Source organism: Falco peregrinus, chromosome 8, assembly GCF_023634155.1.
Source record: "Falco peregrinus isolate bFalPer1 chromosome 8, bFalPer1.pri, whole genome shotgun sequence".
In the NCBI taxonomy this organism is placed as follows: Eukaryota; Metazoa; Chordata; class Aves; order Falconiformes; family Falconidae; genus Falco; species Falco peregrinus.
Window position 1 is genome coordinate 15,111,073 of NC_073728.1, and position 24,417 is coordinate 15,135,489.

At 40.2% G+C, this 24,417-nt stretch overlaps 1 protein-coding gene across 3 annotated transcripts; it reads left to right on the forward strand.

Moving 5' to 3' along the window:
• Positions 1-61: 61 nt before the first annotated feature.
• On the forward strand, positions 62-17,291 carry NDUFS1 (NADH:ubiquinone oxidoreductase core subunit S1). 3 transcript variants are annotated; one of them, XM_005237025.4, is made up of 19 exons: positions 62-214; positions 1,105-1,172; positions 1,408-1,499; positions 2,942-3,049; positions 4,220-4,296; positions 4,389-4,470; positions 4,581-4,711; positions 5,439-5,624; positions 8,542-8,676; positions 9,068-9,182; positions 10,144-10,289; positions 10,918-11,046; positions 12,231-12,360; positions 12,846-13,006; positions 14,562-14,716; positions 15,273-15,448; positions 16,208-16,342; positions 16,549-16,621; positions 16,951-17,291. In XM_005237025.4, exons 2-19 carry the CDS (start codon positions 1,109-1,111, stop codon positions 17,040-17,042), a joined length of 2,187 nt encoding a protein of 728 aa, XP_005237082.2. In that variant the 5' UTR covers positions 62-214; positions 1,105-1,108; the 3' UTR covers positions 17,043-17,291. The 3 variants fall into 3 exon arrangements, with proteins under 3 accessions (XP_005237082.2, XP_055668244.1, XP_055668245.1); XM_055812269.1 differs by lacking the exon at positions 62-214 and adding an exon at positions 238-411; XM_055812270.1 differs by lacking the exon at positions 62-214 and adding an exon at positions 881-991.
• Positions 17,292-24,417: the final 7,126 nt, after the last annotated feature.

Consider the following 24,417-nt stretch of genomic DNA (forward strand, 5'->3'; position numbering starts at 1 on the left):
GGTACGGTAACATTCCCTATACCGTCGTCGTCCCCGTCGTCCCGCCCCCTCAGGCACCAGCGGAAGTTGTCGGAGTCGGGCGAAGGCTGAAGCGGAAGGAGACGGAAATTGCCGAGTGTGCGGTGTCTGACGGTGGCCGGGAAGGTGTCCGGAGAGCAGCGGAAATTGCCGAGTTCTATCGTTCGCCAATACTCTGACGGAAATCCCCGAAGCGGTTAGTTCCGAGGATTGCCGAACGCGCGCGTCCCCGAGCGGCGCGCGCCGCTGAGGCTGCCCGCTCCGGAGGTTGCCGAAGGAGGCTGCGGGCAGCGGTGGGAAGGCCCGAGGCCGCCGCCACAGAGGCCGGGGCGGAGGGCAGCCCGCGCAGCGGTGGGGAAGGCCGCGGCACCTACGCCGCCCGTCCCGCGTCAGGTAACGGCGGACGCCGTGGCGGGGACTGCGGCGGCAACTCCGCAGCACGGGGAGGGCAGGCTGGGGCGGCGCCGCCGCGGACGCCCTCCTCCTGTCGCCGTTCCCGGTGCCCTTGACGGGCTCGGCGGCGGGCCGGGGGCTGCCTGGCCGGCGGCGGCGCCTCCAAGGTGACCCCGCGCCGGGCAGCGCTGCTGCCCGCCGGGCCCTGGGCCCCGGGAGCCGGGCGGCCGGGCTCGCCGCCGCCCTGCACCGTCCGGCAGGGCCCCGGCGCCGTTCCCAGGGCAGCGGGGCCGGGGCGGGCGGGCGGAAAGCCCGATGGGCCCGGGCCGGGGCGGGCCGCCTGCCGCAAGCCCCCGCGGTCGCTCGCCAGCGCCAAGCGGCTGCGGCGGTGCCGGCCCCTGCCAGGCTGCTCCTTCCCGCGGGCTCTGGCGGCGGTGCCGGCGGTGGCTGCAGCCGGGCTCCAGCTGTGCCGCTCAGCGCCTGGTGCGAGCTGCGTACGTGTGAAGAAGGGATAGGTATAAAAAGGGAACCGCGTCGTGCAGCTTGAGGAAGGAACTTACTCTCTTCTAACTCCGTACGTGCATACGTTCTTTTTTGCAACTAGTACAGAAGTTGCTACTCTGTCTGTTTAAAACCTGTCAGCAAACATTTGAACTGGTAAAAACTGAGTGCTGTTCTCGTGTCTCCCCAAAGCGCCATGCTTCGCCTGATTCCTGTCCGCAGAACCTTGGCGGGGGTCGTCCAGTCCTCCAGAGTGCGTGGTAAGTGTCTCTAGTTGACGTGTGCATGTTTGGTGATAAAATCAATGTATCTGTAATGATTTACTGAAGGGCTTGTATTAATACTTTATTTGCGGCTCTGGAATGCCATGTTGCACTGTTTCTAGGACTGGAGTCCTACCAGTGCTGTAGAACTGTAAAATAAGGAGCGTGGGGTCTGATGGTTTGCGTCTAGCAGTAACTGAAAGTTTTTGTTTTCTTTTTCCGTGTCTCTCAGGGCGTACAGCTGCAACAGCAGCCAGCGACCAAATAGAGGTGTTTGTGGATGGTCATCCTGTATTGGTGAACCCGGGAACCACAGTTCTTCAGGTGTGGGGAGTGGCATTCTGAATTTTTCTTGGATTCCCCATCTCACTTCTTGACAGCATGTTCTATTCGATGTAGAAAAAAAAACACCTAGCAACTTTTATGTTGTTTCTTGCAGTTCTTTAGGGATTATTTTTTTTGCTGACTGTGAGGCAATTTCATGTGGCAGAAATCCTTCGGGGAGTTCAGTGGTTATAAAAAAAGCATCTGCTGTGATTGCCTGAGAGAAGATGCATGCAGCTTGAACCCAGATGGCAAAAATGTATGCAATGCAATAACACTTTAATAAATTCTGGTTGAAAGTCTAGCTCTGAACTCTATGTGACCTGGTAGTTTTTCAGAACCTGTTGATTTTATATCTTAAAGAGGTGTCTCAGGTGAATGTGGGATTGTCTCCTTTTCGTTATTAGTTCTTGTGATTCAGAATGCCGATCCTTTGCTGCTTTTATTCTTATTGGTGTAGGAAGAAATGGAACCTGGATCTTCCAGCCTGTACTCAGCATCATTGCTTTTTCAGGCCAAAATTTCAAGTAGATCTTTTTCCAGTCTAACTTATTTTTAAGAAGCCGTTAAATGGGGAAATGGTGTAGTGGACTAGAACACTAACGTGTATAGTGTTTATTTTAAAATACACACCTTATTCTTTGGATACAAGTTACTAATTTATTTAGGCATTAGAATGCCCTCATGAAGAGCTTAGTGTAAAATATTCTTAAGTGGTTTTTTTATTAGCTTTTTAGTTCTGCTTACATGTGATAATTTTTTGTGGAAATCATCAGAAAAAGTAGATCTTGTTAGTTCTTTTCATTGTATTCAGTGGTATTTCTTCTGGCAGGTATAGCTAGCACTATAGCCTAGATCCAGTCAGCCATGGGAATTTTATGCAGGAAAGGCCCTCTTTATTTGTTCTCTGGAAACCTGTCAATCTCTGTCCTATCTTCTTCACACATGTCATGGAAGAATATATGAGTTTGGGCTTCAGCTGAAGATTGACTACGCTTGAGTACCTCCGTAGAGTGTATTCATGTTGTTGAATTATCAGAAATCATTATGCCCGTTGTTGTTTCCTTTATATTTTTCAAAATTTCCTTTTATGCGCTTTTATTTAAATAGTGCATGCATTCTTCAAAAAGTTAATTGTATTGCTGGTGTCCTATCTATTAGAGAGAATTCTCTCTGTTCTTGGAGGAAAAAAGGAAAGACAGGTCAGTTCTCATTTCCTCAGTTACAAATTATGGAAAAAAAAAATTGTAATTGATTACCTGATATGTTTCTGCTTGATCACAATTTTTTATTTATGGCCACTTCTTAAGATAAAAGGTTGAATGTGCTATATTCCTGAGCACTAACGCTGATACTCTTTGAAAAACTGAGTATAGTTTTACGAGGTGGAACTGAAAGGTCTAACTAAAATTTAATTTTCCTTTGTTTCTTACTCTTTGTAGGCCTGTGAAAAGGCTGGAATTCAGATACCTCGTTTTTGTTACCATGATCGTCTCTCTGTTGCTGGAAATTGTAGGATGTGTCTTGTGGAAATAGAGAAAGCTCCAAAGGTATTTTATGTGTTTCACAGGAATTGTAGTTTTCTGCTGTGCTTGGGGCACAGCATACATATCTTGTAAGTAATTGTACTATCATTAGCACACAGATTGTTGTCATTCAGCTGCTCAAAGCAGGTTTTTCCCTTTTCCCCACTGAACCGCAGTGATTGTCCATGGATGAAAGTGAGTTCTCAGGGATTATTTTGTTCCTGGACATGAGCAACATAGCTGTATGTTTTCAGTCAGATATATTTTTATATTCTGTAATTTAGGCTTCAGCTGCACATTTTCAGCTGATACTACACAGTTAGTAAACTTCAGATACTATATGAATTCGGCTGTAGGTTTAGGATCTGCAGATCTGTTCTAGCTAAACAGTGATTGCAGTTGCTTACTTGTTTGTTTTAATGCATTGTGTACCGTTGATAGCTGTTGTAAAATAGCCATTAACTTCAGGATTGAACACTGTCTTCAGCAGTATTAAGAAATCTATGCAGATAGTTGAGGCATTCTTTTGGAGTTCAGTCTTGGGTTACACATTTATATTCACATAAAAAACTCTTCAGCTCACCTCAACTTGAATTCCATAGTTTGAGCTTTGCATCTCTGGAAATGCTGGTTTATCACTAAAGATAGAAGTTGTGATGGTCTGTCTCATGATGTGATTGAAAAGTAGGAGGTATTTGTTTTCTGAGCAGGAGTTCTTGTTAATCTTGTCATAATCTTGTGATGAATTTTATTCTAGACTCTTTTTATAGGCTTTGTTCAAATGTCTCATAAATGATGCATACTCTGAACTTCAGTTCTAGAGGTTTTCTTTGCTGAATCTATTTGATTTGCTCTACGACTGTTACAGCTGGCTTTTCTTCTTGCTATAACTACTTGAATTGGAACCCAAAAGTGTAACATTTTTAACTCCAAAAGTAAAGAAATCATAACTAATGTAACCTTTTTATATAGCCAATTATTAATCAGTATGGCTTCTAGTGACTTTATTGGTTTGATTTTCTTCGTTGTTGTTTTGGGTTTTTTTTTATCCTTGCAGCTATCTTTATTTTTAACAATATGTTAAATTAATAACAGATGCCTGTGTAAGAACTGGGGGGATGCAGAGGCTGAGGTTTGTGCCCATGTTGAGGAGAAATATGTTGTGTTCATGCTTGTTTTTTATGATGATTGCAGCCAGTTGCTGCTTGTGCCATGCCAGTAATGAAGGGCTGGAACATACTGACAAACTCTGAGAAGTCCAGGAAAGCAAGGTACCTTTCTTTTAGCATCCTATAGCTGATTAGTTGCACTATCTGCTAAACAATGTAAAGCTGGTACTAACTTTAATTCTTGAACCCAACAGAGAGGGTGTAATGGAGTTCCTGCTGGCAAATCACCCATTGGACTGTCCTATCTGTGATCAGGGTGGAGAATGTGATCTACAGGTACAACAACCAATTAAATTGTGTAGGCTTATGTATTAATATTCTTGTCCTAGGTGAAATTGTGTTTTTTCAGCAGCCTGGAAATGTCAGTTTTCTGTTGTCTGTTCTAGGATCAATCGATGATGTTTGGCAGTGATAGGAGTAGATTTAGAGAGGGAAAACGTGCTGTGGAGGACAAGAACATTGGCCCATTAGTCAAAACAATCATGACTCGGTGTATACAGTGCACTCGATGTATCAGGTAACATCCTTTATTTTTCACTGGAGAGAATACTGAGCAGGCATATTTATATCAGTTTGTTACTTGTGAAAGAAACACCATGAGGGACAGTCAATATTTTTTATTTATTTTCTGACTACTTAAGAATTTTATTTCTGGTGGGGACTGATGCTGGTTTCGCTGAGCCACCAGACAGTTGTCATACAGGAAACAGGAAGGTGGTCGAAACATGAAAGTGAAGTCAGAGTTCTACAGGGCAGAACTGATCTCATGGTATTAGTGCCACAATGGGTTTTAAAACATTAATTGATTTCCACAGCCGCAGTTGCAAGATTTATTTATTCTTCACAGCCTTTGGCAGCTATATTTATGCTGTTCTGTAGTCCTGAGCTTCAGTACCAGCTACCCTGAGCCAGATGGAAAAGAATACAATATACTTAGTTCCAGAAGGAACTTGTTAGTTAGGACTGACCTTGGACTCAGGCTGTGAAATTCAACGAGCACTGAATTACTCTGGTTTTTGATTTAACTCTTACCTAATTTTTGTAGCTGTCTGAATGAAATTCTGCAGCTGTATAGTCCTGCATGTGATGGCACGAGTAATGCGTCTGAACAATTGTTGTTTTCTTTAAGATGAATGAACTAAGGGTAATGTTTTATCCTTAGAAAATGAGATAAGGGATGAAAAACGTGCTTTGTTGCTGTTGTACATTCCAGATCTGGTTTTCATTCTTTTTGCATCTACCAGGTTTGCTAGTGAGGTTGCAGGGGTAGATGACTTGGGAACAACCGGAAGAGGAAATGATATGCAAGTTGGTACTTATGTTGAAAAAATGTTCATGTCTGAGTTATCAGGAAATATTATTGACATCTGCCCAGTTGGTGCTCTTACTTCCAAGCCATATGCCTTTACTGCACGCCCATGGGAAACAAGGTGTGTATCTTAACTCATACTGAAGAAGCAGCTTTCTCTGTTTGTCATACACTTTGTCTTAGAATATGTCCATCTATGATACCAAGGGTTTTCTCTGATGTTTATCCTCTGCGTTTTTGTGGTAGGCTTTTCCATAGACTGAATCTAAAACAAATTCTGTTATTCACTCACAGGCCATTCAAGAAAAGAAAGAATGTTATAATTTTAGACTGTTCTTCTCTTATTTTTACCCTAAAATGTTTTGGATGTGTAGGCTATGCTGGCTGCTCAGTTGAAGAAGTTGTGTAAAGGAAGATTCAAGTTCATTATCTCAGTAATTGTTGAGAATATAATTTACAATACCTCATGAAACTAAGCTTTTATGTATATCTAAAAACCTACAGCATGCTGTTGTTGTTTTTGTTTCAAAGTCTGGTTTTTATGGTTTAACCAGGCAGGTAGTTAAACACCACACAGCTGCTCGCTGTCCCCTCAACCCTCCCAGCCCAGTGGGATGTGGGAGAGCATTGAGGGAGGGGGAAGAAAAAGAAGTAAAATTAGTGAGTTGAGATAAAGACAGTTTAATAAGACAGAAAAAGAAGGGAAAATAATAATAATGATGATAAAAGAATTAGAATATAAAAAATAAGTGATGCACAATGCAGTTTGTCATCACCTGCCGACTGATGCTCAGCTGGTTCCTAAGCAGTAGCCCCCAGCCAGCTTTTCCCCCCTTTTTGTACCAAGCATGATGTCATATGGTATGGAGTACATCCCTTTGGCCAGTTTGAGTCAGATGTGCTGGCTGTGTCCCCACCCAGCTTCTTGTGCCCCCCCCAAGCCTGCTCACAGGTGGGGTGGTGTGAGAAACTGGAAAGTCCCTGACAATGTAAGCACTGCTTAGCAACAACTGAAACAGCATGCTACCAACATTACTGTCATTCTAAATCCCAAATACAGCACTGTGCCAGCTGCTAGGAAGAAAATTAATGCTCTCCTAGCTGAAACCAGGTCAGCATCCACCCCTTATTCTATACCATTAATGTCATGCACAGGTCCCACACTTTCTAATGCATCCTTTCCAGTCTTTTGATATGTATACACAGATACTATTCTTTTAGTTAATGGGTCATCCCTCTAAAATGGCTGTTGAGTTCATTTAGTCCATGACTTTGGGCTCCATTTGTCTTAATAGTCCTTCAGGGCTGGTGAGATGGTGCGAGGTATTTGAATGTTGCATGCTGAAGCTCTTCTGGTTTTATCATTGCTGCACTTTGCCCAGTTTTATCAAAATTCATTCTTCATTAATCTAGCTAATTTTTATTGTAATACTGTTCATATGGTATATAACAACCATAGTAGTGATGACATACAGTATTATATAGCAATTAAAGTCATACAATTCAAATCATTGGATATTCTCAATCAGAATCAAATCCCCTTGAGGTACACATCAGGCTTCCCCATCCTTCCATATTACCCGCCAAGTGCACCCAGATATTACCCGCCAAGTGCACCCAGGTCCTTCAGCAAAAGCAGTCCCACGGATGGGTTTGCCTTTGCCTGAAGCAGGAGTAACTGAGACAGTCTTCCTCAGCATATTTATGTGCACTACAGGGACTTTGTGTGTACTCCTAACTATCCAGCCTCGGGGAAGATCTCTGGGGGGTATTCTTAAATGGCTGTTCAACCCTAAACAAGACCTAAAACACATTCAGGAGACATAGCAATAAAAAAAAGACATTTCAACATCTTGAGGATATTCAGAATTCTCAAGAGCTACTGTTATTAGCATGGGGGAGGAGGGGAAGGTGGAGGAAGCTATCTCCCCCATAGACTGGCGCTCTGAGGAGAAAACGTAAAAGGTGTAATTATTAATAGCTTCCGATAGATGGCTCCCGAAGTATCGAGATGATGGCAGTGCTGAGTGTGAATATCAGATCAGTCTTGCGACGAGTGATTTTATCATGCCATAAGGCAGTGTTGAAGTACAACAAAAGGATAACCTTAGCCCAGCCCCCAGAGGTGATAAACAGCACAACAGGGAACGCATACTGCAAGTAAGGTTTACGTAATGCAACCCTGACGACAAGCGCAGCAACTCTGAGAGCAGATAAATCAAGGTTGTGACCAGTGACTATGAAACTAATATAATGAATGCTAATAACTCATTTGTTTTAACACGCAGTGGTCAAATCTGTGTCCCCACGTCGGGTGCCAAAAATGACTCTCATGGTTTAACCCTGCAGGTAGAAACACCACACAGCTGCTCGCTTGTTCCCCCCTGCCACCCTCCAGTGGGATGGGGGAGAGAACTGAGGTGGGGGGTAAAAAAAGGTAAAATTAGTGGGTTGAGATAAAGACAGTTCAATAGGACAGAAAAGGAAGGGAAATAATCACAGAATGCTCAGGGTTGGAAGGACTGCTGGAGATCATCTAGTCCAACCCCCTGCTAGAGCAGTTTCACCTAGAGCAGGTTGCACAGAGTCACGTCCATGTCCGTGTGGGTTTTGAATGTCTCCAGAGGAGATATCATAATGATAAAAGAAATAGAATATATGAAATAAGTGATGCACAGTGCCCACGACCCACCAAACAATGGCCAGCCAGTTCCCAAGCAGTGGTCCCTAGCCAGCTTTCCCCCTAGTTTGTATACTGACCGTGATGGTATGGGGTATTCGTTGGGCAGATTCTTGTGCCCTCCAGCCTACTTGTTGGTAGGATGGTGTGAGAAGCAGAGAAGTCCCTGACTTAATCTAAACACTGCTTAGCAACAACAGAAGCATCAGTGTGTTACCAATATTATTCCTTTTCTAAATCCAAAACACTGCACTGTGCTAGCTGCTAGGAAGGAAATTAACTCTATTCCAGCTGAAACGAGGACACTTGCTGCTTGTATATAGAAAACTGCAAATGGTTTATTTGTTCTTCTACACAGGAAGGTAGAGTCAATTGATGTTCTTGATGCAATTGGAAGCAACATCATAGTGAGCACGAGAACCGGAGAAGTGATGAGGATTTTGCCAAGGCTGCATGAAGATATCAATGAAGAATGGATTTCTGACAAAACGAGGTGTGTGGGAAGTGTTTGTACCTGCATGTGCACGCGTTGAAGGCACACTTTGCAGAACCAGATGTGTGGACAGTAGCACTGATTTCTGGATTCTACTGCTAATATTGTAAAGCTATAGTGAAGAATGATTAGTAAAACCTATTTAAAATATAATTGAGGTCACTGAGTTTTCTAATGTTTTCATTTTTGTAGTGTTTTTTTTTTTACAGTAACTTCTCTGTTTGTATCAGATTTTTTTGCTTGTTTTTGAGAGGGAAAAGTTAAACTTTCAGGGGAAATGTTTCTTGTGTTTTCTAATCATTGCAAGCTGTTAGAAAACTCGGTTGCAGAAAATAGTATACACAATTATCTTTGCCTTTGCGCTTTAATAATATTAGTGGTGTTCACTTAGGTTTGCTTATGATGGTCTGAAGCGCCAGAGACTTACGCAGCCAATGATCAAAAATGAAAAAGGACTATTTGTTTATGCCTCATGGGAGGATGTATTAAGTCGTGTTGCTGGTGTGGTAAGAACAATTTTCAATATATGTAGCATAAAATCAATTTCTAAAGCTGGACGTATTACAATGATTAATATGAAAAGTTGTGTAGAAAAGAGCTTTTTTTCTTTAGGGTTAGAGGGGAGCATTTGCCTTCTAATCCATTGTATTTCCACTTAAGTTTCTTTTGAATATTATTTCCTGTTTCATGGATTAGACCATCTGAAGAACTTTGTCTTATCGTGATTTCACTTGGGGAAATTACTTTTATTTAAATAGGAAACTAAAGTGTTCTTCATAAACTTAGGAGGAAGCAACTTTCCTGAATTACTCTGATCTGTCTGAAGACTTCTTTAAATTTAAACTGTGCTATCACCACTTTTGCCATCAAAGCCATTAATTCTTTATTACTTATATCTGAATTGTGCTTGCCTCGGTGCTTTCTCTGAGTAGTGATTGATTCTGCTGCTTAAATGAAGTGCTGCATGACTGCTCTGGATTTTGATTAAAAATTTTATGTGGGACGAAGTAGAATTGAATAACTGTAATTGAACTTTCCTCAAAGATGTTTTTGCCCGTGGTACAGTAGCAGGGTTTGTTACGAGAGCTATTGCTTCTCAGGTAATACCTTTGAGTTGAGTTTACTACCTGAGCTCGCGTTACGGAAGTTTGTATTCTGTCTGCACTGTAGCTTCATTAAAATAAAAGCATTCACCGGTCTTCCTCTCCTCACCAAATGAGAAATAGCCACATCTGAGCAATAACTCAAGTGGGAGAGACCTGCACAGAATACAGAGAGCTGTTCTTTGCTCATCATGAGCTCAAGGAGCTAGAGTTGCTGCCTTGCAGAAGTCAGACACTGCTGGTCTGTTTGTGCCGCTCCAGGCCGGCAGTTGCTCCGCTGGCTTTGACACGTGCTAATGGAACAAACATTTACCCGGGCTAAATGGGAATTTATTTCAATAGTTTATGCTTTCTCTCTCTCCAGCTACAGGCTGTCCAAGGTAAGGAAGTAGCCGCAATTGTAGGAGGACTGGTGGATGCAGAAGCACTAATAGCTCTGAAAGACTTACTGAATAGAGTAAACTGTGATACACTTTGCACTGAAGAGGTCTTCCCTACTGCTGGAGCTGGGTAAGAGTTTAGGCAAAGCCTGTCTGTAATTAGTACGTTAATGAACTTCGCAGTCAGCAAATCATCTCATGGTAAGATTCTGAAATGACCAAGGGTAGCAACTGCTGATGCATTAGCAGGTTTTGTTTGAATTTACAATATTTATGTGTAGAGTATTTATGGATTGTGAGTTGATACATCGTCTCTACTACAACATAGGGTTGCACGCTTTGCTGTATGTTGAGGTTGCTGCAGTTTAACAGTAGGCTACTGAAAGCCAGTTATAGTCTTGTGAGTTAGATAATTTAGTCTGTTTGTATTTGTGTTGTGAAAACTATAATATAATTATGATCTTGTAAACTGTAATAGCAGATAGTTTGTGAAGGCTGACAATAACTGTAAATGTAGGAAATATCCACATTGTAATTCCTTTAATGTTTTCCTGTCTCCGATACTCATGAAAGAGAGAAGCTCTTACATCCTATTTGGGTTAGTAATTTGGATTTTGAGAAATCTTTTCTTTTCCCCCTCCTTTCTTTTCCTGAGATAAAAAAATGTTTTGAGCATTTATAATCTTTACCGTATCTTCATTTCTTCCCTTTACTGAATTCTCATCCTTTTTTTTTTTTTTAACACTTTTTCATTATAGCACAGATTTGCGCTCTAACTACCTGCTTAATACCAAGATTGCTGGAGTGGAGGAGGCAGATGTCCTGCTTCTGGTTGGCACCAATCCACGCTTTGAGGCACCACTTTTTAATGCTAGAATTCGAAAGAGGTTTGTATTCCTTGGTGGTGAATAAGCATGGAAATCCATCTAGATTTGATACAATGCTCAGGTGGAGCTGCAGGCAGTAAATTGAGAGCGTTCATCCAGACGGACTCACTGGATTTAGTTCACCTTTTAGTAAAGGGAAAGGTGATATATGTGTAGACAAAAGGGGTCTCTACTCCCTGTAGTGTATACTTACGTTTTGTTCATTCTCACTTTGACATTTTATTTAAGTTCATAAACTCAGACATTTATTCCTTTGTTATATTACACAGACACCTCAGATTTTGTCTTACAGAAGTTTGTTAAAGCATATCCCTTAAGAATTATTTTCAGCATCGGTTTGCTGCTTTTTGTATTGTTGTAACAAATCAGACTTGCTGATTTTAGAAGCAGTCATTCAAGTTTAACATCTTTGGCAAGTAATGTGGCTTTCCCAAATTTTTGAACATAGCTAAATCAACAAAAAGATATATCAGGAGACAAATGAGGTTTATAAAAGTCTAGTTCTTCCTAATGTGCAGATCTTCCAAAATACATCATTTTAGACAACCGCGGCCTTAAAACTTTGAGAGGAAAAAATGCAATGAGATTTATGAACAATTCATATATTTTTATAAGACTGTGCTGAGAGCTGCAAAAAAGGAAAATTTCTAGCCAGCTGATTTTTTTCTCTGTTTATCTAACAAATAAGTGGATTTCTAAAACTGAGCACTACCAAATCCAGAATTCTTTCTTCCTACCAACGACTTAACTTTTAACTCTTAGTTGCTTCAGAATTAGTCAAGCCAAACAAACGTAGCTGTAGGTGTGGGATTTTGTTTCATTTGTTTTTGCCTAATGCTGGAAAAGTGGGGGTTTTTTTAAAGTTGTAGCACTTGGTTTTATGCAACCTTTTTTTCCACTGAATTGGCAAAAGTTTGAGGGGAGGGAATTGAGTTAGGAAATTCTTACATAAGGTGTGTTGCTGCACTGGTCCCTGAATGTATATAAAGAAATAGTCCTTCTAAAAAAACCTAAGCTTGCTTAGCAGTCAGAATAATGCTAATGTGCATCTTACCAAAATAGTGAATGCCTTTGAAAGAACTTACATCCTATTTCAAGTTACTGCTGAAGTTATAATTAGTGGCTTTCGTTGAGTAAAGCTTTGTATTTCTTCAATTTTTATAAAATGTTTGCTGTGTTTTCAGCTGGCTTCACAATGACTTGCAGGTGGCCCTTGTTGGCTCTCCTGTGAATCTGACCTACACATATAACCATCTAGGAGAGTCCCCACAGATACTGGAGGACATTGCCTCTGGAAAACACGCATTCTGCAAGGTACACACAATTTATGAGTGTGACACTTAAATTTCATATATATTGAATAATAATCTGAATTCCTCACAGAGATGGATTTGAAGTACCGTATTGTATATGGGTTTATTTGCTTTTAATGACACGCAGAGATGAGGTAATCATTAGTATGCACCAGGTATGTGTGAACTGTTTACTATATTCACGTGTATCAAACTTTGCAGTGCAGGAAACTCCTGGAATATTTTTTGATATAAAATGGGCTGTTTCAGCTGCTGCTGTTTCCACTTAAATGTCTGGTTCTCAAGAGTATAGTCCTGTATTGACAGGATAGTGTACTCCTTATAGCAGTTGCTCTTGGTCATTGTTTCACTCTGAGATGAAGCCATTTCAGAACCATAGCTTTGCATGGAAGACTTACATACAAATTACAGGATTTATTACATTGTCTGCACCAAGAATTGTCTTCAGTGTCATGGAATGAATTTCTTGATTCTTCACTTGCACAGGTTCTCGACCAGGCCAAAAAGCCAGTGGTGGTGGTAGGCAGTGCAGCGCTGCAGCGCAGTGATGGAGCTGCTATCCATGCTGCTGTTTCCACCATTGCACAAAATGCCAGGACTAAGAGCGGTGTTGGTTCTGATTGGAAAGTCATGAACATCCTCCACAGGTTTGCTTTAAAGCTTTTTTGGGAACCATTTTCATTCACACTGGGCCTCCCCAAGTTACCGTACGTGTGCAGAATTCTGTGTACACACAAGCAGGTTATCAGGTTAGAATTTATACTCCTGTAGGGAATATAAAAAATAGAAGTACAAACCAACAGAAACCTTTTAATAAAAACGGGTTCCTTGACTGGCAAACTTTTCTGGCTCTCCATGAGATTTTATTGATTTATTATTTAAATGTAGAATGTAAATTTATAAGTATAGAATACCAGAGAGCTTAATAACATACCACAGTCCTCAGCAGAATGCACAGCAGACCTCTGTCATTGCTGAGTGATTGCTTTTTATCTACAGGAAGAAAATCAAAATAGCAAGAGTATTTAAGTAATACAGTTTCTTAATTGTGCAGTTTCTTAACTGAACAGCTAATAGAAAAGCTTCAAAGCTTTTAGTTTTAGGGCTTTTGATCTTAGCTATTCAGTTTATTGGGATATTATTCCTTTTAACAAGCAAGCCTCGCTTGAGACAGTCCTTCCCCACTCTCTTTCTAAAACTCTGTCAAATTGACAACCTCCATAAAGGAAAAATTATTTCAGCAAATAAATGTAGTGGCACTTTGGATTCAGACACCCAACAGAGTCCTCCTGCCAAAAGCAGCTTAGTTGATGTAAAACTAGTATAGCAAGATTAAAGCTTGGTCCTCTGAAGGAAACTTGGATATAAAATCCTGCTGTTGAAACTGAAACCAAAACACTGATGAGTTAAAGAACACTTATGATACCTTTTTTTTTTTATATGTGGTTTGGGAGTCTTCCATGTTACTGATGTTCATGCTTTTGGTGCACCATCCTCTCTACCTTAAGTGCATAAAGCAACTGAACTTATTGGAACCTATATGTTTGATTAATGTCAGACAAACAGGAGTAACACTGAAAGATCTGTACTCTACAGAGATGATTTTTTTTTCCTTTTAAATGCGATTGCAAGTCTGGCACCTGATTATGCAAAACTGTTGATTTGGAAAAGACAACTGCCAGAAAATGAGAATGATTATTTCATTCTTTCAGAAGTATTTTTACGTGTGAATAAATGAATAGTGATGCAGTAGTGGTCTTAACTCTTAGATGCTTTAGAGTAGCGGATGTTCCAGTGCTGGTCTTTCATCTTCCACATGAGTGCCCTAAATTAAAGGACTGTTGAGTTCAGTTCATAGCTGCAATGTGAACCTTGATGTTCCAGGTGACAAGTGAGCTGCCTGCCACTAGGTCCTGACCTGGAATGTCTGCCTTTATTTTGCTATCTCATCTTAAATAGGTGAGATTCCCCATGAAAACTTCAAATGGCATCAGTTTGTCAAAATGCAAACCCAACCTGATATTCTGTCAAATCTGCTGTCAAAATTTTCAGCTTTCTTCATGCTTAATTTTTGTTCCGTTACTGTTAGAGACCTCTTATGTCCCTTCAAAATATTTAGTCAAAAAAAGAAGTTCAGTCTGCTCTGATGGGAGAGGGGAAATTCTGAAACAACTTGAACTCATAATGTGTTTGTTCCTGCAGGGTTGCAAGCCAGGTAGCTGCCTTGGATCTGGGTTTCAAACCAGGAGTGGAGGCAATTAGGAAAAATCCTCCCAAATTATTGTATCTCTTGGGAGCAGACTCAGGTTGTATAACACGTCAGGATTTGCCAAAGGATTGTTTTATCATCTATCAAGGTAATTAGTAGATGTAAATTATCCAATAGCTGGAGAGAAAGCCTGAACAGTGGCGTATTCTCCCAAACATATCTGACACTTTGATGAATTCTAGCCTTTATTTTCTATCAAGAAATGGAACTTCCAACACATAACTGAGATGCTGGTTACCTATTTCTTAGGTAAAGATGAGAAACTGTTGATGAATAATAAGGGAATATAAACCACTCAGGTCTTCTGGAGCATAGCTTGAAACCTGGCAGACAAAATGGCATTGGTTCCCAGCTGTTCTATCACACCAAAACGTGCTTGTTTCAGGCGCGCCCCCAAAGCTGAGTGTATAGAGACCGAACTACCATTGACTACTGCTTGTAGTCTGTTCATTTTCCCCAAAGCATTAGGCAAGTAAGACCTCTGAGCAGTCACCCTAGTAGGTTTTATATTAATGGTTAAGCGAACCTTAGAAGCTCCTTTTTTTCTGGGAAAATCTGTATTGTGTTAATAAAGCATTTCTTTTTATTTTGACTTGCTAATGTCTTACGTGGTTGTGTACTGTTTCCTCTTTCCATGTATTTAGGACATCACGGGGATGTGGGAGCTCCCATGGCTGATGTTATTCTCCCAGGAGCAGCATATACAGAGAAGGCAGCTACGTATGTGAACACGGAGGGTAGGGCCCAGCAGACAAGAGTAGCAGTAACACCTCCTGGGATGGCAAGGGAAGACTGGAAAATTATTAGAGCTGTCTCTGAGGTACTGTTGCTGTTGTGAATTGCTTCTAATAGAAGTATACGGAGAGGTTAAGTTCTTCTTATATTGAAAAGTGTTTCCAAAAAAGAGGTACATTTTCAGGGAAATACACAACTGTAGTCTTAAGAAGTAATGTTTTGTATTGAATCCTTTGTTAATTCTGTGAGTTAAATCATTGTTTCCCTTTTGAGGATAGCACTAATATTGTGGCTGCTCTATGCTGTTGGAATGCATAACGGGTGAAGCTTTGTCTGCAAATTCTGCAGTGGCTTCAGAGGAAATTGGTGGGAGGATGTAGTTGCTTTTCAGAAAGAGAACAACGTGAACTCTGAAGACAGGGTCTGTTATCATTAGATAAGGTCAAATATGTGCTTACTACTCACTGGGTACGAGATGCATTGATAATTGTATCAACTTTTATATCATTTGGTGGTAAGCTAGGGAAAGTACAAGTGACATCAGTATGGAAGGAGAAAAGTACTTCTTGTCTTCACCCACCCGCCCCCCCCCCCGCCCCCCCCCCCCCTTTGTATAGGAAACATGACAGCTTAGGTTTTTTGACATAGGGAAATTTAACTGTAGGCATCAGAAGTCCAATAAAATACTGTGACTTTGCTTCAGTTTGTACATTATAACTATCTGCGTTTTCAGGAGTGTAGATTTTTCTTGATTTTACTTTAGTTATGTTAATTGGCTGGTAATCTAAATTATTATGTATTAAATTCCTATATTTGATGGCATTTCTTTCTGTGAATCTCTTAGTTGGCTGGTATGACCTTGCCTTATGAGAACCTTGATCAAATACGGAAGCGTTTAGAAGAAGTATCTCCTAATCTGGTTCGATATGATGATGTGGAAGGGGCTAACTACTTCAGCCAGGCAAATGAATTGTCAAAGGTAATCAAAACTGAAGCATCTGGGCTTGATTTAGTGCTGTTACATAGCTTGATGCCTTTTAAAGAAACGGGCCTTCTTCAAATGTAGTACTACAAGCATGCTTTGACCTGCAGTGAATGCAGAATTCACTAAGCAAATGCTTTGGTAATGAGTTCCTATCATAAAACTGACTTTTTTTTTTTTTTTCCTTTTTTCCCCTGTTACAGTTAGTGAAGCAACAGCTTCTTGCTGATCCTCTTGTTCCACCTCAGCTCACAATAAAAGACTTTTATATGACAGGTATGTATAGTATGGCCTTTCCATTCTGAAATCAGCAATACATTTTACTTAGTTTTACAGGAAGATTCTTGTGAAGCATTTGAAGCTTTTCACTAAGATATACAGGATTTGAGTCTTTTGAAGAAACAAAATTTTCCAGTAAAATGATTTGGAATTTGCAGAAAGCACAAGAGTATTGGACTGTATTTTCAACTAAGCAATTTTCTTTATCCTCTTTGTATGCAGTCTTGTACTAAATCTCTTTTATATTGTATCTGTATATTTTTGCAAATGAACAGTAAAAACACACTGACATGTGTTTGTATTTTTGGGTGGGTTTTTTTTTTCAGATTCAATCAGTAGAGCATCCCAGACGATGGCCAAGTGTGTGAAAGCTGTTGTTGAAGGTGCTCATGCAGTAGAAGAGCCAGCCAGCTGCTAGAGACTAATCAGACTGCACCCACCTCCATCCAAGTATCTGTTGCAGTTAACTGCTGTGACTGATTTTTTTTTTCTTCCAAAAATCTATTTGCTACATCGTTGTATTTCTTCATTCACATTTTCATCAGTTCAAATAGTCCCATATTATAGGACTGTCATTGTGTCTGAGAGAATGTGCAGCACTCAACTTACTGTACCCAGAGGCAAGCATACATGATGACTGTATACAAATAAATTATAATACCAAACAGTCCATGACCTATGTAATTCATATAGCTCAGAATTGTTGCGTGAAAAGAACTCAGTAAGCAGCTCAGACTCAGTAAGTTTTGATGTGCCAGGAACAAGTCTACATGGCAAAAATAGTAGATTGTAACCTTCTTCCAGAATATCCAGATACTTTAATTTTAAGCACTGGTGAGAGTGTGGACATGCTATTTTTGTAACGTACTTTCAGAGCAAGTTGTCTCTCCTAAGTCAAACATACCTGGTTTGTGTCAGTGTTCAGACCTACCACTGCTATAGATATTTTGTTGCACTTGAGAAACTACTTGTGGAGGAAATAAAAATAATTTTGATGTTGTGAAAAAGAAAAGCAGCTTTCACACAGGTTTCTCATATTGAACTGCTTTTAAAATTTAGCAAAAAGATGAAGGCCTTCAGCTACACCAGTTCAAATACAGGAAAGCTCTCAGAATAGTTTCTCTGTGCACTGATCTTCTTGTTGTGAAGTGAGAGAAGGGGTTGTGTGTGGTGGTTTTTGGATTTTGGTTTGGTTTTTTTTCTTTAAGCTTTAGAATTACTTCGGAACAACAACTCTCTCTTATGTTGGTTAATGTAAGTTTGGAAGGAGGATAGCTTCCTCTTCAACAGGCTACTAGGGTAACAAGGTTTACAGTAATCCTTCCAGGAATCAGGCAAATGGGAGCAGTATACATAAAGCCATCACTTCCAACTTTATTTTTACAAAACAAGTGCTAATTTTGCATGAGGAAAAGCTATATTTTTCAGTGTAGAATAATACTAAGTGCATGAGAATGCCGCTGTAGAAACCTCAGCTGTATAAAATTCCTTTTTTCTTCTATGCTTGGAACTTTTCACTAACAAGCAAGTGATTTTTTTACAGAAATCGTTTTTTCTTATGCCCAGGAAGAAAACTCTTCCTGATCATCCTGGTATATACCCTAGTGTCCTTAAATTAAGCTGACTTAGTCTTAAATGCTCGGCATTGTTTGACTCAGCCTGCCATTGTCAAGTTACCAACAAGGTCAGTTCAATTGGTGGTATAAAATAAATGCAACTATTCACTTTATTCAAAGCTACTACTATGCATGTTAATGAGAAGTCTAGAAATACTGTAGTTACTTTTAATGGGGCAGTTCACAGGACCCCATAGTGTGCGTGTCCATGTGTGGTATAAAACCTTCATGTTGTCCTTCCAGAATGTTACTTTAGGAGGAAGAGGCGTTTATGGCAGGGACACAGCAAAAGAAGAATGTGTGTGAGAACATATGCCAAAAAGCAAGGCAGTTGGCTCTTCCCACAGATGGTAGGTTTAAGAGGAAAGGGTGTAGCTGAAGCCTATATTGAGTTACAACATTTGGTTCTCAGGTTCCTAGGATGAAAACTTTTTTTCCTGGAAATCCATGTTGTACAAACATGGGTGAATAATTTCAGCTGTGCAACAAATCAGTTATCACTTCTTCATGTCAAACAATTATAAAGATTCAAAAGCTTTAGAGAATTTTTTTTTTTGCCTTAAATGCTATAGCATTATTTAATTCTGGGATATCTGGCACATATTCTTGTTTTTTTGAAAGTCAGCATCCTTCAGGTAGTGTGTATAGAAGATCCCTATTTCTATTCAAAAAGTGTCCAGCCCTTATGTTGAAAGATAAACAAGGCTAAGAAGTACATGTCATACTGTCTGTCCTGCTTCTACCCTCTTACCCACCTAACTAATTACCAAGTATAAACTTTTCAGCCAAACCTGATAATAGCAACAAGGTTTCTACAAATTTTGACTGTTGGAAACTATATAGCAAAGAGAAATCTAAATTAGCATTCTTATCAACTAAGTTTACAGTGCAGCCCTTCCTTTATCTATTCTGTTTGCTCTGGTGGCTGGACAGTCAGTGCCTGTGTGGACTTTTGCCCGGTTCATGATAAAAGGATAGTAGGGGCCTGCAAAGGAAGGGAGGTGATACAGGCTGGGTAAACTATTGGAACAAAGATTGCAGAAACAGGGCTATTCATGCAATTTAGTTCTGTTTATTTAAAAAAAAAAAAGTTTGAAGTTACTGCTACTACTTGCTGGTTCTGAAGCTGCAACTTCAGATTAAAGCAGGGCATTATGAGAACGCAGCAATGAAGAGCTGAGACTATGGGAGATGGACATGCTCAAAGTATTGTTCTTGACTGTTAAAGAAAGGGCTTATTAGCTGGGTGCTACATTGCCTGAACACTCTGCTAATGCAGATAACCTGCAAATGCAGTGTTGGTGATTGCATTTATCCAGACTCTGTTGTGGGGTGGGCAGGGGAATTACTGTATTTAAAGCCAAGACCAGAACTGAAGGCAACTTAATTCCCCGAATGCAGCCCTAGTACCACCTGGTGGCCAACTGGCAGAATTTCTTACTGATTGCATTGCCAGTTACGGTCCAGTAACCCTCACCCCAATTCTTCTGTAACTCCTGCCTGCAGCCGGTATGACAAAGACCGGGGAGAGACAGGGATGGGTTTAGGCTTTTAAGTATCCTCTCAACAGAGCACTGTGTAAACATAGCTCTTACATGTAAGCATTTAACCCCAAACATGGCTTAGATTAAACCTTGCCTTCATGTAGCCTTGTCTTCAGCATAAGGTTGTGAGGAGTGGAGGAGGAAAGGGGTGTGTGTTAATTCAAGGTAAAACCCTACTAAGCACTTAACGTTTTCAAGCTAGTTTAGGCCGGGTTAACACCAGCAAGTCAGATTAAAGAAAAACAGACTGTCTCTGTCAAAACCCTGCAGGCGGATTTCAGCATATCTAAGTGTAAAGCTGTGACCTGAAAACATATTTTTAAAAAACCCTGTTCAATAGCTACCTTCCTGGAAGCACCAGCAGCCCATGGGTACATTCCTGCAGTTCCAGCCGGAGACTGCTTTAAATCCTGGGCAATCTAGTGAGCTTCTTCAATACAAAGAAACCAGACAATGTGGTCCCAAATGGAAGTCAAGTCAAACTGAGGTATGCTCTCAACTAGACTCTGAAACAGCCAACAAAACTAGGCCATTCATAAAAATAGTTATAACTGACATTTCCCTGCCCCCCCCATATTTTGAAGCGCAGCTCAAGGCAGAAAAGGAAGTGTCTGTAGCACTTCCCCAGGAAGTAAAACATTTGGGATCAATGCCTCTTCTGAGGCTGGGATTCCTGCAAGACAGTGTCTGGTATCTGCTTGGCTGGGGGATATGCTGTATATTACTGTTGAAGCCAACAGAAAAGCAGCAGAGATTCACAGAGCTCCAGAAAAAGCAGAACAGCAGCCTGGCATCAGCCTTAGTCCAGAGAGAAAAGTTAATAAAACCTCATCTCCATCCCTGTCCCCACACACCTCCTCCTCCTAAAATACTCCAAACAATGGCTAAGCCAAAACATCTTCTCCCAAAACAAGACACTATCTTAATGATTTGTTGTGTTGTACTTCAAATGTGCAATTAGATGAGATCACCTTCAGTGAAGGGCTGAAAGACTGACTTCCAAGGCACTGACAGGACAGGAACAGAGAAAGTGCTAACAAGCAAACTGATAGAAGAGGACTTAATTGTGACTGCCATCATGAAAAAAAATTAGCAGTAAGTAAGCAGGGAATTATGGAGAACACCTAGAAGTTAAGGACTTCACTGTCAACTGAAGTAAGCTTTTTATCAGGAGTACAAGAACATGTTTTATGGGGTAAGTTCTCCCAGAGTTACCCAAGAAGCTGTGTTGCTCAAGAAGCAGGTCAAATTCCTATTTAAAAACTCCTATACTATCTATTAATAATAGGTTATCAGATAATTATTCATAAAATGTCAAATGGGCATAAAGGACCTTTGGGAATGAAACACTGATGTTTACAGAGTCACAAGGAAAACTTTGTTCAGAAACAAACACTGAATCCTTTGCTCTGTGTAGGGGTTTATACAAGTCACAGTCCTCTCTGTCATGTAGCATTTTATGCAAAAGACATTTTACAGTAACACATAGTAGCTGATGGAATGATGCCAGTAATGTGTCCTGAAGTACGGGGTATCCCCAACTCCCCGCAGCTAAGCACAACAGAGAAACGGTACAGGGAGTCATAAATGACATACACAAAACCAGGGAGTCATAAATGACATATACAAAACCTTGCAATTCAAACCCTCTATGGGTGCCATGATCAGCAAAGCCTGGTATGCTAAACACTGTTAAGAAATGTTTTCCTCTGGCTACGTGCAAGCATGCATTCACAGTGCCTAACGCTGAGAAGCCTACCAAGATTGAGAGGCCTCTTTGCGTAGTAAGATACAATAGCTGGTAGAGACATCTCCTCACTCTGATGTGAATACTGAATTTTGAATATACCTAACATATTTCAAAGAAATAATTTTGTTTCTTCTTGGCACCTTCTGTACACCTGTGTCTATATTTGACGTGGATCAGAAGAACCACGCATCAAAAAAACCCATGAAGAGCAAAAAGCTTCATGTATAACAAATAACTTTCAAAATCCACTAGGATCTCATGACCCCTAGACACTAATAAAGCCTTGTGCTTTGATGTTAGCTCAACTCCAACTACTTCTGGAAAATCCTGTCCTGCATGCTTTTCATTTTTGAGTAACCCATCACAGGATATTCCACACCTTTATTTGAAGCATCTTATACTGGCTACTCTCAGAAGACTAAGAGATCGCTGATTTGATCCAGAGTGGGAAGTCTCATCTTTCCAATTTGCAGCTATGACCAGGACCCACTCTAACCTGAATGTAAACAAATAACTGAACTAGCAGCAGAAAGGCCTGGTGGTAAAACGTGTGGCTTCTTAACTGCTACAACGATAGTTAATGAAATACCAATAGACAGAAGCAGACAGTAATATACAATAGTATACTTTGAATTAGCAGTGGACTTCCCAGTAAAATGGGACTGTATCAGAGCATTCTGCTGGGACAGTTTATTCCAGTCATTGGTCTTCAATTTAAAGAAGTCTCCACAGGTGTCCATCATGTATTCTGGACAAGCTTCCCACAATTAGTAGTCTTACTATTTTGTCTTTGCTGAGCTTTAGGAAGACAATACCATTTATTTAATGCAGATTAAAATACACATTGATGATGAAGAACAGATTAGTTTAGTCTTAGTTAATTACTATTTTCAGTACAGTTCACTATCAATTAATTATATTATCATGCAATAGCTAGCATACATCTGCTCCCAACTGGTTAAATACTTCTGCAACTACCCACAGCAAAATTCCCATCACTCCAATATGCTTAATGAAGCTCCTATGACTTAGGAAAACAAGGCCAGTCACCTGTACTTTGTGTTGCTTTGGTAGCATTTATGACTTTAAATGAAGTAAAGCGAAGTTACTCTGTTCTACATATGGTTTGTCCTATACTTTCAGCTGCGCTATCTGCCATGTAGGAGTGCACTAAAAACATGGGTTTGAAGTAGTTTAGCAGCTGCATGTATGCCATAACCTGAATGTATTTGCTAGAGAAAAATCTTCAGACTGTAGACAATGTTTTTAGTATAGGGACTCCCACATTTGGAAAAGTGGCAAAAAGCATGCTGGTTATCAAATAGCACACAGGCTCACTGAAATTCAGATATGTTAGAGACAACCACTGCAATAAAACTTCCATGTAAAGAATATCTGAAAAATAAGAATAAGCATTTTTCAATAATACTAACATGTTGTGCTTTAGTTAGCTCGACCCCAGAACTTACCACAACTAAATAAACGAATACCACATAAAACTGCTGCTCAAGACATTGCTTAGAACAATATATCTAATGATAATTTTGGGTTTTATTTAATTTGTCACACCCTTAAATGCCTAAAGACAAGATCTGCTGTATAAGCGTGGCTCTATGTATGAAAGTCTCTAATAAACATCTATACACCTAGAGTTGTTCCTCCCCTTCACAATATTCACCTGCATTTTAAGTTGCTGATACCTTTCACAAACATTTGAAGACATTGGAACTGTTTCCTCAGAATGTATGTCTTTCAAGGAATAATCCCAAGATGCTTACGTTCCAACACTATTTGCTGAAAAACCCAGACCCTTCACCACATGCACAGAGTCATGCTCTAGAAATTCCTGAGATCTGCACTTGGGGTGCATATGACCTTGGGAGAAAGTCAAGGTTCATTTCTTGATGTAGCCTCCTTCAGTAACTGGTATAAAACCTAAAGCATCTATTCTATTTTTATTAGACTCACAAAGCTTATTCACTAAGTCAGTGCCCTCCGCCTTGCTATTAATACCTGTGAGACAGATCAGCAAAGTATGCCTCATTACCCAGAAACTAGTGATTTAGGGAACATTAATGTTCTTTGACCACTCTGTGCTCAAGCGTACAATACATTTACTGGCTGGAGCAGTTGGTCCAGCGACGCGGCCACTTCAAAGTCAAGGCAGACAGATATATTCTGTAATGAAGAAATAGTACTTCCAGAATACAATTTCTCATGTTGTGCAGGGGACATTTCTTGCTTTGGGTTTACACGCCATCCTTGTACAGAAGTCTGAGAGTTCAGTTTGCTCTCCGACATAATTTCAGAGTACTGCTCTACTCTGTCAAAATGATGCATCACCTAACTTAAGAGAAAAAGTCTTGTCCATAAAGATAAAAAAAGAAATAATCTGGTTTTATACCTTCTTTTAATTCCACAGTACTAAAGCTAGCAGACTTTGCTCCTTTAGGGTGTTAATGTGTAACATCTTGTCAGCAAAGCAAAATAATATTTGCAACTTTTAGTAAGTTACTGAAAAGCAAATCCTTTTAATCCTCTCAGGTAAACAAAGTTTTGTTAAATAAATTTCTCCATCCATAATGTATAGATTTCAATTTCTCTGTTGAATGATTACACAATAGTCCATGTAACTAAAATCTAGTGAATTTTTCCTCTTTACTTTGTCCTCCTTAAAAAGATTCAACTTTTTTTTGGTAGAAGACACTAAAAAATACCCCATTTCAGTTTTCCTATTCCAACCTAGATTCAAAATGTTTCTCCTTTTTCCCTTAGCATTAAGCTTCTGGCTTTGCAATTAACACACATCAAATAGATCTCAGGATGTCACCAAAATGTGTAATGTTACTATGATGCATGTTTAAATTTAGGCATGCAAGTAAT